Source organism: Anabrus simplex, chromosome 2 (genome assembly GCF_040414725.1).
Source record: "Anabrus simplex isolate iqAnaSimp1 chromosome 2, ASM4041472v1, whole genome shotgun sequence".
NCBI classification, from domain to species: Eukaryota; Metazoa; Arthropoda; class Insecta; order Orthoptera; family Tettigoniidae; genus Anabrus; species Anabrus simplex.
The window spans coordinates 64,100,076-64,113,782 of NC_090266.1; the positions used below are offsets into that span (position 1 = coordinate 64,100,076).

The 13,707-nt window shown below is 39.3% G+C and overlaps 1 protein-coding gene across 1 annotated transcript in view; it reads right to left on the reverse strand.

Moving 5' to 3' along the window:
• The window catches only part of LOC136863432 (pikachurin), a 1,329,416-nt gene that overhangs the window by 804,826 nt on the left and 510,883 nt on the right, over positions 1–13,707 (reverse strand). The window contains exon 3 of the mRNA XM_068225939.1: positions 3,395–3,596. Within this exon, the coding sequence (XP_068082040.1) occupies positions 3,395–3,596 (202 nt within the window). The remainder of the gene's footprint in view (positions 1–3,394; positions 3,597–13,707) is intronic.

Below are 13,707 nucleotides of genomic sequence, written 5' to 3' on the forward strand. Positions count from 1 at the left end.
GAAATCAAGTAGGGATGACATAAAATTGTTAGTGTTGAACTGTAGAAGTATTGTAAGGAAAGGAATAGAATTAAGTAATTTAATAGATGTATATTTACCAGATATTGTAATAGGAGTTGAATCATGGCTGAGAAATGATATAATGGATGCAGAAATTTTCTCACGGCACTGGAGTGTGTATCGTAGAGATAGGATAGGAAGGGTGGGAGGGAGAGTGTTCATTCTGGTGAAAGAAGAATTTGTAAGCTACGAAAAAGTTAAAGATGAGACACATGAAATTCTATGTGTAAGGCTCATTTCTAAAGATAATAGGCAACTTGATATATTTGGAGTGTACAGATCGGGAAATGGTAGCACTGACGCGGATTCGGAATTATTTGATAGGATAGTCAGCTATGTGGGAAACGACATGGAAAGAAATGTGATTGTAGCGGGAGATCTGAATTTGCCAGATGTCAATTGGGAAGGAAATGCGAACGACAGGAAGCATGACCAACAAATGGCAAATAAGTTAATATGGGAAGGACAGCTGATTCAGAAAGTGATGGAACCAACCAGGGGGAAAAATATCCTGGATGTGGTGCTGATAAAACCTGATGAGCTCTATAGGGAAACTGGAGTAATAGATGGTATTAGTGATCATGAAGCTGTTTTTGTGGTAGTTAAAAATAAATGTGATAGAAAGGAAGGTCTTAAAAGTAGGACTGTTAGGCAGTACCATATGTCTGATAAAGCAGGCATGAGGTAGTTTCTAAAAAGTAACTATGATCGGTGGAAAACGGTAAATAAAAATGTAAGCAGACTCTGGGATGGGTTTAAAGAAATTGTTGAGGAATGCGAAAACAGGTTTGTACCATTAAGGGTGGTAAGGAATCGTAAAGACCCACCTTATTATAATAGAGAAATAAAGAGACTAAGAAGGAGGTGCAGACTGGAAAGAAATAGAGTTAGAAATGGCTGTGGAAGTAAGGAGAAATTGAAGGAACTTACTAGAAAATTGAATCTAGCAAAGAAGGCAGCTAAGGATAACATGATGGCAAGCATAATTGGCAGTCATCCGAATTTTAGTGAAAAATGGAAGGGTATGTATAGGTATTTTAAGGCAGAAACAGGTTCCAAGAAGGACATTCCAGGAATAATTAATGAGCAAGGGGAGTGTGTATGTGAGGATCTTCAAAAGGCAAAAGTATTCAGTCAGCAGTATGTAAAGATTGTTGGTTACAAGGATAATGTCCAGATAGAGGGGGAGACTAAGGACAAAGAAGTAATAAAATTTACATATGATAACAATGACATTCACAATAAAATACAAAAGTTGAAAATTAGAAAAGCGGCTGGAATTGATAAGATTTCTGGGGATATACTAAAGACAATGGGTTGGGATATAGTACCATATCTGAAGTACTTGTTTGATTATTGTTTGGTCGGAGGAGCTATAGCAGATGAATGGAGAGTTGTTGTAGTAGCCCCTGTGTATAAAGGAAAGGGTGATGGACATAAAGCTGAAAATTACAGGCCAGTAAGTTTGACATGCATTGTATGTAAGCTTTGGGAAGGCATTATTTCTGATTATATTAGACATGTTTGTGAAATTAATAACTGGTTCGATAGAAGGCAATTCGGTTTTAGGAAATGTTATTCCACTGAAGCTCAACTTGTAGGATTCCAGCAAGATGTAGCAGATATCTTGGAATCTGGAAGTCAAATGGACTGTACCGCGATTGACCTGTCTAAAGCATTTGATAGGGTGGATCATGGGAGACTACTGGCAAAAATGAGTGCAATTGGACTAGACAAAAGAGTGACTGAATGGGTTGCTATATTTCTAGAAAATAGATCTCAGAGAATTAGAGTAGGTGAAGCTTTATCTGACCCTGTAATAATTAAGAGGGGAATTCCTCAAGGCAGTATTATCGGACCTTTATGTTTTCTTATATATATAAATGATATGAGTAAAGGAGTGGAATCGGAGGTAAGGCTTTTTGCGGATGATGTTATTCTCTCTAGAGTGATAAATAAGTTACAAGATTGTGAGCAACTGCAACGTGACCTCGAAAATGTTGTGAGATGGACAGCAGGCAATGGTATGTTGATAAACGGGGTTGAAAGTCAGGTTGTGAGTTTCAGAAATAGGAAAAGTCCTCTCAGTTTTAATTACTGCGTTGATGGGGTGAAAGTTCCTTTTGGGGATCATTGTAAGTATCTAGGTGTTAATATAAGGAACGATCTTCATTGGGGTAATCACATAAATGGGATTGTAAATAAAGGGTACAGATCTCTGCACATGGTTTTGAGGGTGTTTAGGGCTTGTAGTAAGGATGTAAAAGAGAGTGCATATAAGTCTCTGGTAAGACCCCAACTAGAGTATGGTTCCAGTGTATGGGACCCTCACCAGGATTACCTGATTCAAGAACTGTAAAAAACCAAAGAAAAGCAGCTCGATTTGTTCTGGGTGATTTCCGACAAAGGAGTAGCGTTACAAAAATGTTGCAATGTTTGGGTTGGGAAGAATTGAGAGAAAGAAGAAGAGCTGCTCGACTAAGTGGTATGTTCCGAGCTGTCAGCGGAGAGATAGCTTGGAATGACATCAGTAGACGAATAAGTTTGAATGGCGTTTATAAAAGTAGGAAAGATCACAATATGAAGATAAAGTTGGTATTCAAGAGGACAAACTGGGGCAAATATTCATTTATAGGAATTGGATTTAGGGATTGGAATAACTTACCAAGGGAGATGTTCAATAAATTTCCAATTTCTTTGAAATCATTTCGGAAAAGGCTAGGAAAGCAACAGATAGGGAATCTGCCACCTGGGCGACTGCCCTAAATGCAGATCAGTATTGATTGATTGATTGATTGATCGATTGATTGATTGATTGATTGATTGATGGTGTTGAACACAGATTTTAATATTCACAGAGCTTTTCACTCTTGTTCACAATGTCAGCCATTCTTAATTCACTGACAAGTTTACGCAAATTAAAGAGCTCTGAACAAAGATACGCACATGATAAAAGTGATTAGACAAAATCTGAGGATGTTCTTGTCGAATGAAACATGTAATTCTGTTATTAATTTTTTTAAAGGTATGCAATAATATTTTCATAAATTTTGTATTTCGTGCTCCGGCACACTGAAAATAAAAACTAAATGATTATATTAGATTTCTCGTGCAAAAATTTGGACTTGATGATTATTAGTATTTTATTATTATTAGACTATTATTACTTTGAACATGTTATTGAGATAAATCGATGGCAAAATAAATACGTAAATAAATATAGTAATTGTTTAAAAAATACACCGCCATAATTCGATATCAAACTAATTAAAGGAGAAATATAGTAATGTAAGCCATTAAAATCCTCCTGAAGAAACGCGTGAAATCAACTCACCGAAACTCGACGAATCCTTGGTGTAACAGCAGCGCCATGAAATCCCCAGCCATGTCATCTCTTTCGCCTGTCAGGAATAGAATTCCATCCCAAGCTTCAGGGCGGAATTCCAGTTCCAATTGCACATGTTTGTAGGCGGCCCTGAGGGCAGGAAACGCGAGCCAACCTTGGCCCGTGAATCGCGGGGAGTGAACCTCAACCTCTGTAAAGAAAACAGTGAAAAAAATTAAAATAATTACATTTAGTCTGGAGAAAATTCACCAATTATTATTTTTCTACTCCATGTTAATCAGTAACTGTTAGATCTATTTTTGTAGTAAGCATATTGCTTCCACTAATAACAACATGTGTGACTAAGTGTTTCTTGAAATAATGTATTTCAGTCATTCAAAAGAAGATGAGAAGTATTTTTTCAAGATGCTCTTCCAGTCCAGAATTCTCGCTGTTCCGGGGAATGAGCTACAAATTTTCGACCAGATGTTATACAGAGTGGTCAGAAACAACGTGGGGCCCGATGACCTTAGACGTTAGGCCCCTTTAAACAACAATCATCATCATCATCATCATCATCATCATCATCATCATCATCATCATCATCATGATCAGAAACAAAGTGAACAGGGTAAATGAGCGCTAGAAGGCTCGACATATCGATAAATAATTTGAAAACAATAATTCGATGTCTCCTGCCGTTTTCATTTAAACAGCTGCAGAAGTTAGCCAATCAGATCGCTTCGCATTTGAATTCAAGTGGGCTTTGCGAGGCGGTGTTACTAAATCTGCACATGGCTTAGGAGTCATACCGAGAAATCAACATCAAACAGAAAAACTCCGGGGGTTTCAGCCGGTTTGCCGTAACGTATTTGCAATGGTGCGATCCTGTCAGCTCGGATTTCAGTGTTCAAATACCTCCCCTGTCGATGTTTTTGTTGTTCGATTGGTGCTATAAGCTGGTGCAGAGTTGGCAACACCACCTGACAAAGCCCAGTGTAAGCGATCTGATTGGCTGAAGTTCAGCAGCTGATAAAATGACAATGGCGTGAGATATCGTAATAAGGTAAATCCGGGACAGATGCCGCCCCGGTAGAGATGCCGCATACACTGTAGCTAAAGGTTCCCATCGTTACAGCTAGATGGCAATATGTGTGGTTTTTCAGTTTCTAAGGAAGAACTACTGTCTGCGAGTGTGACGAAATTTGCTCGTATATTACGCCAATTATAGCCGATATCATGAGGCGAGTACATGTTTCCTCCTGACAAAGTTTTTGCGTGTGTTAATTTATTGTATATTAAGTTGGCTTCAAATGCTTAAATCAGACGTTTTTAGTACAGTAGACGTCAGAAACATAACTGTAGTTGAGAGTAAGCTAATTTTGGGCCATGATAGCCTTGAGGTATGAAAACAGGAGGGTGCGGCGTCTCTCCCTGATAGTTGGCCTTCGGGCTGAGCAGCGGTCGCTGTGCAGGCCAGAGCCATTTCAAGGGTGTTAAGTGCCGTGGGGTTTTATATAACACAGTGAAGAATCCATTGCACATGCACATTTATAGTAAATCGAAATTGAAGTATGATTTTAATGTTGTAAATTATCAGATAGATTTTTTCCATTGAATGATTATATTATGTGGATATAATTGTCTTGTAGTACGTTCTAGTGTTCGGTTATATTAAAGTTGAAGAAATTGGCTTAAATTTGATTTTGTCATTAATTATTTTACTCGCGGCATCTCTCCCGAGCAAAGTCGGCATCTATACCGGGATCCAGGGAGAGACGCCGCAGATGCAACAATTCCTTTGTTCACTCCTTTCACCCATTTACTTTCAATTGCCAATATTTTGTTCATCCCTGATCAAATGTACATGTTTTCAAATTATGCTCGATGAATTTGCAACAATTTTTAAAGTAAATATACCGAGATATAACAAAAGACATAAAAAGTGCGGCAACACTCCCAGAATTACCCTATTCTTAAAAATGATTTGTCAGTATGAATCAACACTAGCTCTTATATACCATGTTCACGTTGTGTCAGAACACCCTGTATGTGTGATCATCACTAAAGTTCTTTAGGACATCTGGAGGTAAGACATGGGGCGAAGTATTGAATTCATATTTAAGAAACTTTTTTTTCGAAGTCTACCATACATTCCTCGAACTTTAACATCAATCGGAGCAATGTACATTGAAGATATCAATGGCTTTGCTTGCGAGATGTAGTGTTTACAGTGCACTATCTTCTGGTATGGGCTAGAATAAATTTGTTACTTTCATTGATCTGTCCCAGTTTCATTTTTGGCTTTGACAATATGAAAGTGACCGAGGTATGACTGATGCTAATAATACCATTCCTTATGCAGCCGGTCCCTGTTATGAATGGTGTGAAAATATCACTCATAGGGCCACAACAATTTTCTTATAGGTTATTACTTAATCGCAATTATTTCTGTCCAAGATAAGGTCACCATAGGTTGATCGATGGAAGCTGAAATCCAATGTAAAAACAATACACTTGGGAGGGTTGCTGATTTCCTTACGGCTCTGCAGCATTGTTCAACCAATATTCTCTATTTTATTGAATTTACGGCATTTTTGACTTAACTAAATACATTCCAGGAAATTATTATTGCATTTTAAACATAATAATCAATTTTGAAGGAAAAAAAAATTCGTGTGGTAAATATTGCTCTAAGCCTAACTGAGCGAATAGTATCGTTGTGTAAAAATGGTAGAAGTTGTGAGAGATTGGTCTGGCTGGCCTCTGGCAAGTTGGGAAAAAGAGTTTTTTTGTGTGCTATTTTGCTTTAAATCGCACCGACACAGATATGTCTTATGGCGACGATGGGAGAGGAAAGGACTAGGAATGGGAAGGAAGCGGCCGTGGCCTTAGTTAAGGTACAGTCGCAGCATTTACCTGGTGTGATAATGGGAAACCACGGAAAACCATCTTCAGGGCTGCCGACAGTGGGATTCGAACCCACTATCTCCCGATTACTGGATACTGGCCGCACTTAAGCGACTGCAGCTATCGAGCTCGGTAACGAAAAAAAAAAGAAAACAAAGGAGTTGGTTGTAAACGTGCCTCACATGTTTTGCGAAAAATTATCCGCCATTTGCGGTGAAGGAAATCGATTTGTTAAAAGCAGTATTTACCGGAGTGTCAGCTAGTACACTAGTGTTCTAGCATCTCGCTGTGAATTGACTGTGGCAGGTTGTAACAGACCGAACACCAAGTTAGAAATATGTTGGAATACAAAAATATCAACAGGATTTCGTAGTTTTAATGGTTCTGAGTCCTTACAGCAAACAAAAAATCGCACTCATAGAAAAAAGAAGAAATTTAATAACTGCAACTGTAGTCGATTAATTTTTTTCCGATGTTGTAGCACTTCAACACTTATAATCTTAAAACGGTGACTTTTAAGAACTTATATATTTGTGGTTGTTGGGATGACAAAATGCACTGTATGTTAAGTGGAAATTGGAACTTGATCGAAAGTAAAATTGTTATCATATTTTTCCGCTGCACCTGGTAAAGTTGGTACGAGAAGATGATGTGATTGTTGTCAACGGTTGCATGGCGGTCACAGGAACAGTAAGACGTGTCCAGGACTCCTATCCGGTAGAGATGGTTTGCAAAACTGCCGTGATTGAACGTCATGCGCGTACGAGAAGTAACGTAAGGGCGACAAGCATTCCACTTGAAGAACCAAGGTGAGTGAGGAAGGTATAGTTGTACAATAGTGTATTATTTTCTCGGCGCGTTTTTGTAAAATTCAAGTCGTCTTCAATTTGCATTCGGGGACGCTGCTTGATACGTTGCACATAGACTCGAACTGGCATCGGTGAATCTAGGCGTTACCGAGCTCGATAGCTGCAGTCGCTTAATTGCGGCCAGTATCCAGTAATCGGGAGATCGTGGGTTCGAGCCCCACTGTCGGCAGCCCTAAAGATGGTTTTGCGTGGTTTCCCATTTTCACACCAGGCAAATGCCGGGGCTGTACCTTAATTAAGGCCACGGTCGCTTCCTTCCACTTCCTAGGCCTTTCCTATCCCATCGTCGCCGTAAGACATATCTGTGTCGGTGCGACGTAAAGCAAATAGAAAAAAAAAAGAATCTAGGCGTTGGCCCAGAAGCCTTGCTGCTCTAGCGAGCCGCTCAACATATTCGTTGTGCTGGATACCTCTATGGCTAGGTATCCAGAGGTAGTGCACCTCAATATTGAGACGTGAAAGTTGTCGGAATTTTTGAATGATCTGGATTTGATTAATTAATTTCGTGTGGCTATTTCTAGCCGAGTGCAGCCCTTGTAAGGCAGACCCTCCGATGAGGGTGGGCGGCATCTGCCATTTGTAGGTAACTGCGTGTTATTGTGGTGGAGGACAGTGTTATGTGTGGTGTGTGAGTTGCAGGGATGTTGGGGACAGCAAAAACACCCAGCCCCCGAGCCATTGGAATTAACCAATTAAGGTTAAAATCCCCGACCCGGCCGGGAATCGAACCCGGGACCCTCTGAACCGAAGGCCAGTACGCTGACCATTCAGCCAACGAGTCGGACATCTGGATTTGATGGACCGTTAGTTTGTTTGTAGAAGGTGACTATAAGAGTCTTCAAGACAATGAGAGAGTCAGAACTGCTGAATGTTTAACACTTAAACTGTATGCTAGAGCTTCGGAAATAGTGACAGTTTCTGCTGTAAAAATAGTCCAGTCATGTGGTAAGGAAACTAAACGAGTTTCTTCATTTGCTGTACAGTAAAAAGTGCGGTGACGGTGTTTTTGAGCTATCAGGAAGATCTGAAGAGCATTGGGCCACTGGCTGTGTGTATATTCTATACAGTAAGACTGACCTCTGCTTAGAGGAAGTAAGTGTTGTAAGAAGATGAATTCGAATGGAAAACAATAAGTAGAAGAACGGAATCTCAAATGTAGAGCAAGACTTATGGGGTGTTGACGATGGAAATATGGGGCGTAGAAACTGAAGACCGTTCAATTTTGGGTTTACGTGGTCTCCCTCAAGGCATAATTATTGGACTGTTATATTTTCTTATATACGGTATATAAATGATATGAGTAAAGAAGTGGAATCAGAGATAAGGCTACAAGGTTGTGAGCAACTGCAAAATGACCTCGATAATGTTGTGAGATGGACAGTAGGCAATGGTATGATGATAAATAGGGGTTAAGAGCCAGGTTGTGAGTTTAACAAATAGGAAAAGTCCTCTCAGTTTTAATTACTGCGTTGATGGGGTGAAAGTTCCTTTTGGGTATCATTGTAAGTACATAGGTGTTAATATAAGGAAAGATCTTCATTGGGGTAATCACATAAATATGATTGTAGACAAAGGGTACAGATCTCTGCACATGGTTATGAGGGTATTTAGGGGTTGTACTAAGGATGTAAACGAGAGGGCATATAAATCTGTGGCAGGACCCCAACTAGTGTATGGTTCCAGCGTAAGGGACCCTCACAAGGATTAGTTGATTCAAGAACTGGAAAAATCCAAAGAAAAGCAGCTCGATTTGTTCTGGGTGATTTCCGATAAAATAGTAGCGTTACAAAAATGTTGCAAAGTTTGGGCTGGGAAGGGAGAAAGGAGACGAACTGCTCGACTAAGTAGTATGTTCCGAACTGTCAGTGGAGAGATGGGGTTGAATGAGATCAGGAGACGTATACGTTTGAGTTGTGTCTTTAAAAGTAGGAAAGATGACAATATGAAGATAAACGTGGAATTCAAGAGGACAAATTGGGGCAAATATTCGTTTATAGGAAGGGGAGTTAGGGATTGGAATAACTTACCAAGGGGAATTTTCAATAAATTTCGAATTTCTTTGTTATCATTTAAGGAAAAGCTAGGAGAACAACAGATAGGGAATCTGCCACCTGAGCGAATGTACTAAGTACAGATCAGTAGTGATTGATTGATTGATTGATTGATTGATTGATTGATTGATTGATTGATTGATTGATTGACTGATTGATTATTAGTGATTGATGACTACAATGACTGTCATTAACCAAGAATGGTGTAAACTGTCAAATAAATTGAAAAGGCCAATCTAGCCATTAGCCAACGTACAGCACAACACAGCATTTAAAGTATTTAGATCATATTCAATCAACCACACAAAACTTGACCGCACGCTAAAATTTAAAAAAAAATCCGCCATATTAGAGACCTACCAATCAGAGTAAACCTGCACAGTACTTGTCATGAAACAGAAATAGAAATATATCTAACAGGGTGGAACTTCCACAGCAAGAACGCGTACCCTTACACACGTGAAAGGAAACTGTGGCCTGTAGACTGGAAGAGAAGTGGGTCCTCGATTGACTTTGGCCGTCATGATCATTTAAATTTGTGAAGCAAACTCCCATAATTCATTGACATTTACAAAGTTAATAGCAATGATGCAATGGTTTTCACGTAACACCAAATACTTCTTATAGTTTTCGGGACCGTCATGGCGGCGAAATATGTTTCCACCGGATCCAGCAACTTGAAATCTGAAGGCCAGCGCTTTTGCCGTCTGAGCCACACTCAGCCCGGCTTTCACTGTTATTAACATAAATACAAACAGCCTATTAAGAGAATTGGCAATGAAAGAGGAATTCTTCCCTGCCGGAAAGGCAACTGTTACGTGGCCAGTTTTAATTCCGTAGCCGGAATTTATGGAGCCAATGAAGACAATGTAACAAAAACTACAATCTTTTCAACAAGTTACGGTTACAACCAAAAAATATGTGAATATTAGAACTACATTACACCTTAATTCTTACAGGAAACACCATGTTCTGGCTGGACTGATTCCGAGCACTAAAATGAGAAATAAGAACATGCAGTCCTCTCCGATGGTGGAGATAAGGTTCTTCTAGAATTAATCTCCTCTTTCCTTTTCTTAGAAACTTTGTTGGAGTAGTTGGAGGCCACTTGAAACCCCATCAGTTGCCAAGGAGAGAGCGTGAAGGTAACGATTATACTGGAATTTGTACGTAAATTACATCTGTTTCTCTGATCTCAAGAAAGTTCATAGACTGCAGCATAATTAAAGTGGTACAAGGAGACGTTCTTGAAAAATAATCGGGCACTGCGGCACTTTATCGAACGGGCTTATTCCTTGTAGCAGCTCAACCGCATCGTTAAGGGTATCGGAGTGAATGAAACCCCGTAATGAGATCAATCACAGAGGTTACTTTTAAAACAATTTAACATTATTTACGTACTGTATGTGCAGTATCTCGAAAAGAGAATGAGCGCACAGTATTATATTTTCCTCACATTTAATATTTTATCAGGTGTATGTGTGTATGTATGTATGTATGTATGTATGTATGTATGTATGTATGTATGTATGTATGTATGTAATGCACCTGTCCAGGGTTCAAGTTCATAATAATTTACCTTAATTGGCTTATGATGTGGCTGAAAGTATTTCTTTGATGAGACCTTCGAACAGTCCCTGGAATCGAAGTCCATCAACCCTACTTGAGTTTGTACTCGGCTGGCTCAAGAGCTTGGGTATGTGGTAAGTCCGGAAAGGGGCTTAAACTATTTAGTTCTAAGTAGGGGGGAAGAGTCTCAGATATCAGAGGAATACAAATATACTACTAAATGAGAAGGAAGATCATCTATTTTTGCACAAACATTTTTAATTAGCTAAGGAAACGTTAGTATAATACGCTACATAAAGATATGCCGAGATATTTATATCTACAATACCTTGATTCATAAATTAGGTTTGAGCTTTGGATGTCTCTTTCTGTCTATCTCAGATACGCATCTATCACCTCGTAACCTTCAAATCACGGAGAATAAATCGAAAGGGAGTCCCCTTTCACAACTATTTAACACACGGAAAACCTTATTATATAGCCCATTACAACACTTTACACATATCTTTCACAAAGGCATATCTCCTTCACGGCATAAATCATTTTACTCAATTTATCATTCATTTTATATATCGCGATGCCTGAGAACATGTTAGCTGAGGTTTACTACAAAATTCCTGAGCGCATTCCGAACACATGATAGTTATGCCACATTGTCCACGTTAATGACCGTGTCTAACTTATCGTACCGAGTATTAACTCCCTCATAACGTCTGCTTCATTGGGACAATCTATACACTAATACTAACACATGACATTTCAACGATGTTCATATAAAAATAACCATAGCAATCAACAACCAATATCTTACATCAAATGACACATGATAAACACTCACGAGAAGAAATAACATAACACCCTGCATTGCATCTCCATGCACAGAACAGGATCCTGGCACCATCCATCTCATTTGCCACTGGTGGGCAACAATCCTCGCCAGAATCTGGGACTTGAACCCAGGGACTTCGACGTGTGGGGGTGTCACAACCTGAAAACCCTATAGCGGTTTTTACTTTAATAAAACAAAATAATAGAAAGGTGGGAGGATTTCATTCATCTATGAAATTGGGTATCTATGCAACGGTGCCGTTTTCTTAATTTATACATGTCTCCGTTATACTAGAGGAAGAAAAGAGCGAACCAAATGTGTCTCCCTTCACAAAGTGTCACACAAACTTCGCTAGAGCCTCCCCTTACTATTCCCTCATAAAACTGTCAAACGGGTCGGCCGGGACAGCCCGCTCTCCTCCCCTTCAGGGCAGAGTTCCAGACTGCCTGCTATTCTTAAATATTCATATCATCGCAAAGACACTCTCTTTCTTCCTGTTCATTAAACGTTCTCAGCGTAACATCACATACCAGCCTACATTTGGCCTCAATTATCTTATTCACTAGGCGGCATTCTACATCGCCCTAATTATATATATTCCACAGAAGAACTCATATATTTAACATCACTACACTCTCAAAATTACGAACTTACATATCAGGTTCCGTCTTCTCATTCCTCATATCCCGAGAACATGCATATTCAAATAGAAGATCATAATCTTCAGAGAGAAAAAATCACGGCTAATCGCGATCTACATAATTCACTTACACCCCCACAGTTGACCTTTGTTGTCTTGAAGTTTGCAGTCTTAAATCTAGACAGGAGGAGTTTCTACCACTATGTGACGTGCAATCAAGAATGAATAATCGGAAACTCTTATGATGAATCATAGTATTTTATTGTAACTTTAAGACGACTGGATCATACTACGAAAATTTAACCCTTTACATTACGTCATGTCACCTGTAAGTTATGCTAGGGTCTTATAACTATCATGCAATATATCCCCATAATGAATGAAATTAGTGGTTCAACACCACGAAGAAAATCTCACAGAAAAATCTTACAAAAAACTATAACCCCTCTGAAACGCCGTCATTGTCAAATAATATTCAATGTATTTACATGCAAGCTACTTATTTATATGGATGTGACCTAACTGTCATGCGAATAAGTTCAAAAAATGCACTCAAGCACTCAGATATCTGCGATCAGCTTTCCTCAGGAAGTACAGCTACGGATTTAAGCTGCCATCAGCATGCCTTCACTTGCGGTGGCCCCCAGAATCGTCCTCTACCGATTCGCCTGCATGTTGATTGAATCCTCATCTGGCGTCGGAAGCTCTCGAATATCTCTGCTGCGTTGGCGTAACTATACGGCAGACTGCTCACAGGTTGTCCTCAAACCCGACGCTCTCGGAGATCAAATATGCAAATGAGGAAGAACTACTTTGTCATAAATGCATTAATTATGTCATGCATTATAACTCTGTTATGACTAAGGATACTTAAACTCAAGCAACCTAGCCCTATATCGGTATTTGTCCTGTAGCCCGATATCGATACTTTCATTTGCATACTCCAGTTCTCCACAAGTAATTTAATCTCAGAGCATCATACACTAGCCGGTCACCATCACAGGATATGAATGTTATGTATTAATATTTTTTACTGGTCATTAGTCGACCCACTTCATTTCACTAATCATTGATACGATACACAACTCACTACGTTTGAGAGAATACGGAGGATGCCGCCCGATCTACTGAAATGATAGCTAATTAGCCGCTCACTGTTATTGTAGGTTCAAGACTTACTGTAACACTGCTATCGAACTATCCTTGTATTGAATTACTTCCTTCATTTAACCTCATTTATACGATCATTTATATAACTCGTATAATTAGGCACAATCCAACACACTCACTCAGATCAATTTCGTAACTGCACACGTAATAATTCACTTCAAACGACAACCACTTTTTTTTCAATCTCGTGCCGCTCTGACACATAATCTTATCACATACAGATCATAGCAAAGTGGATTAAAGACGTAACAAATATTTGGTACTCAGCGCAGTGTCACTCATTA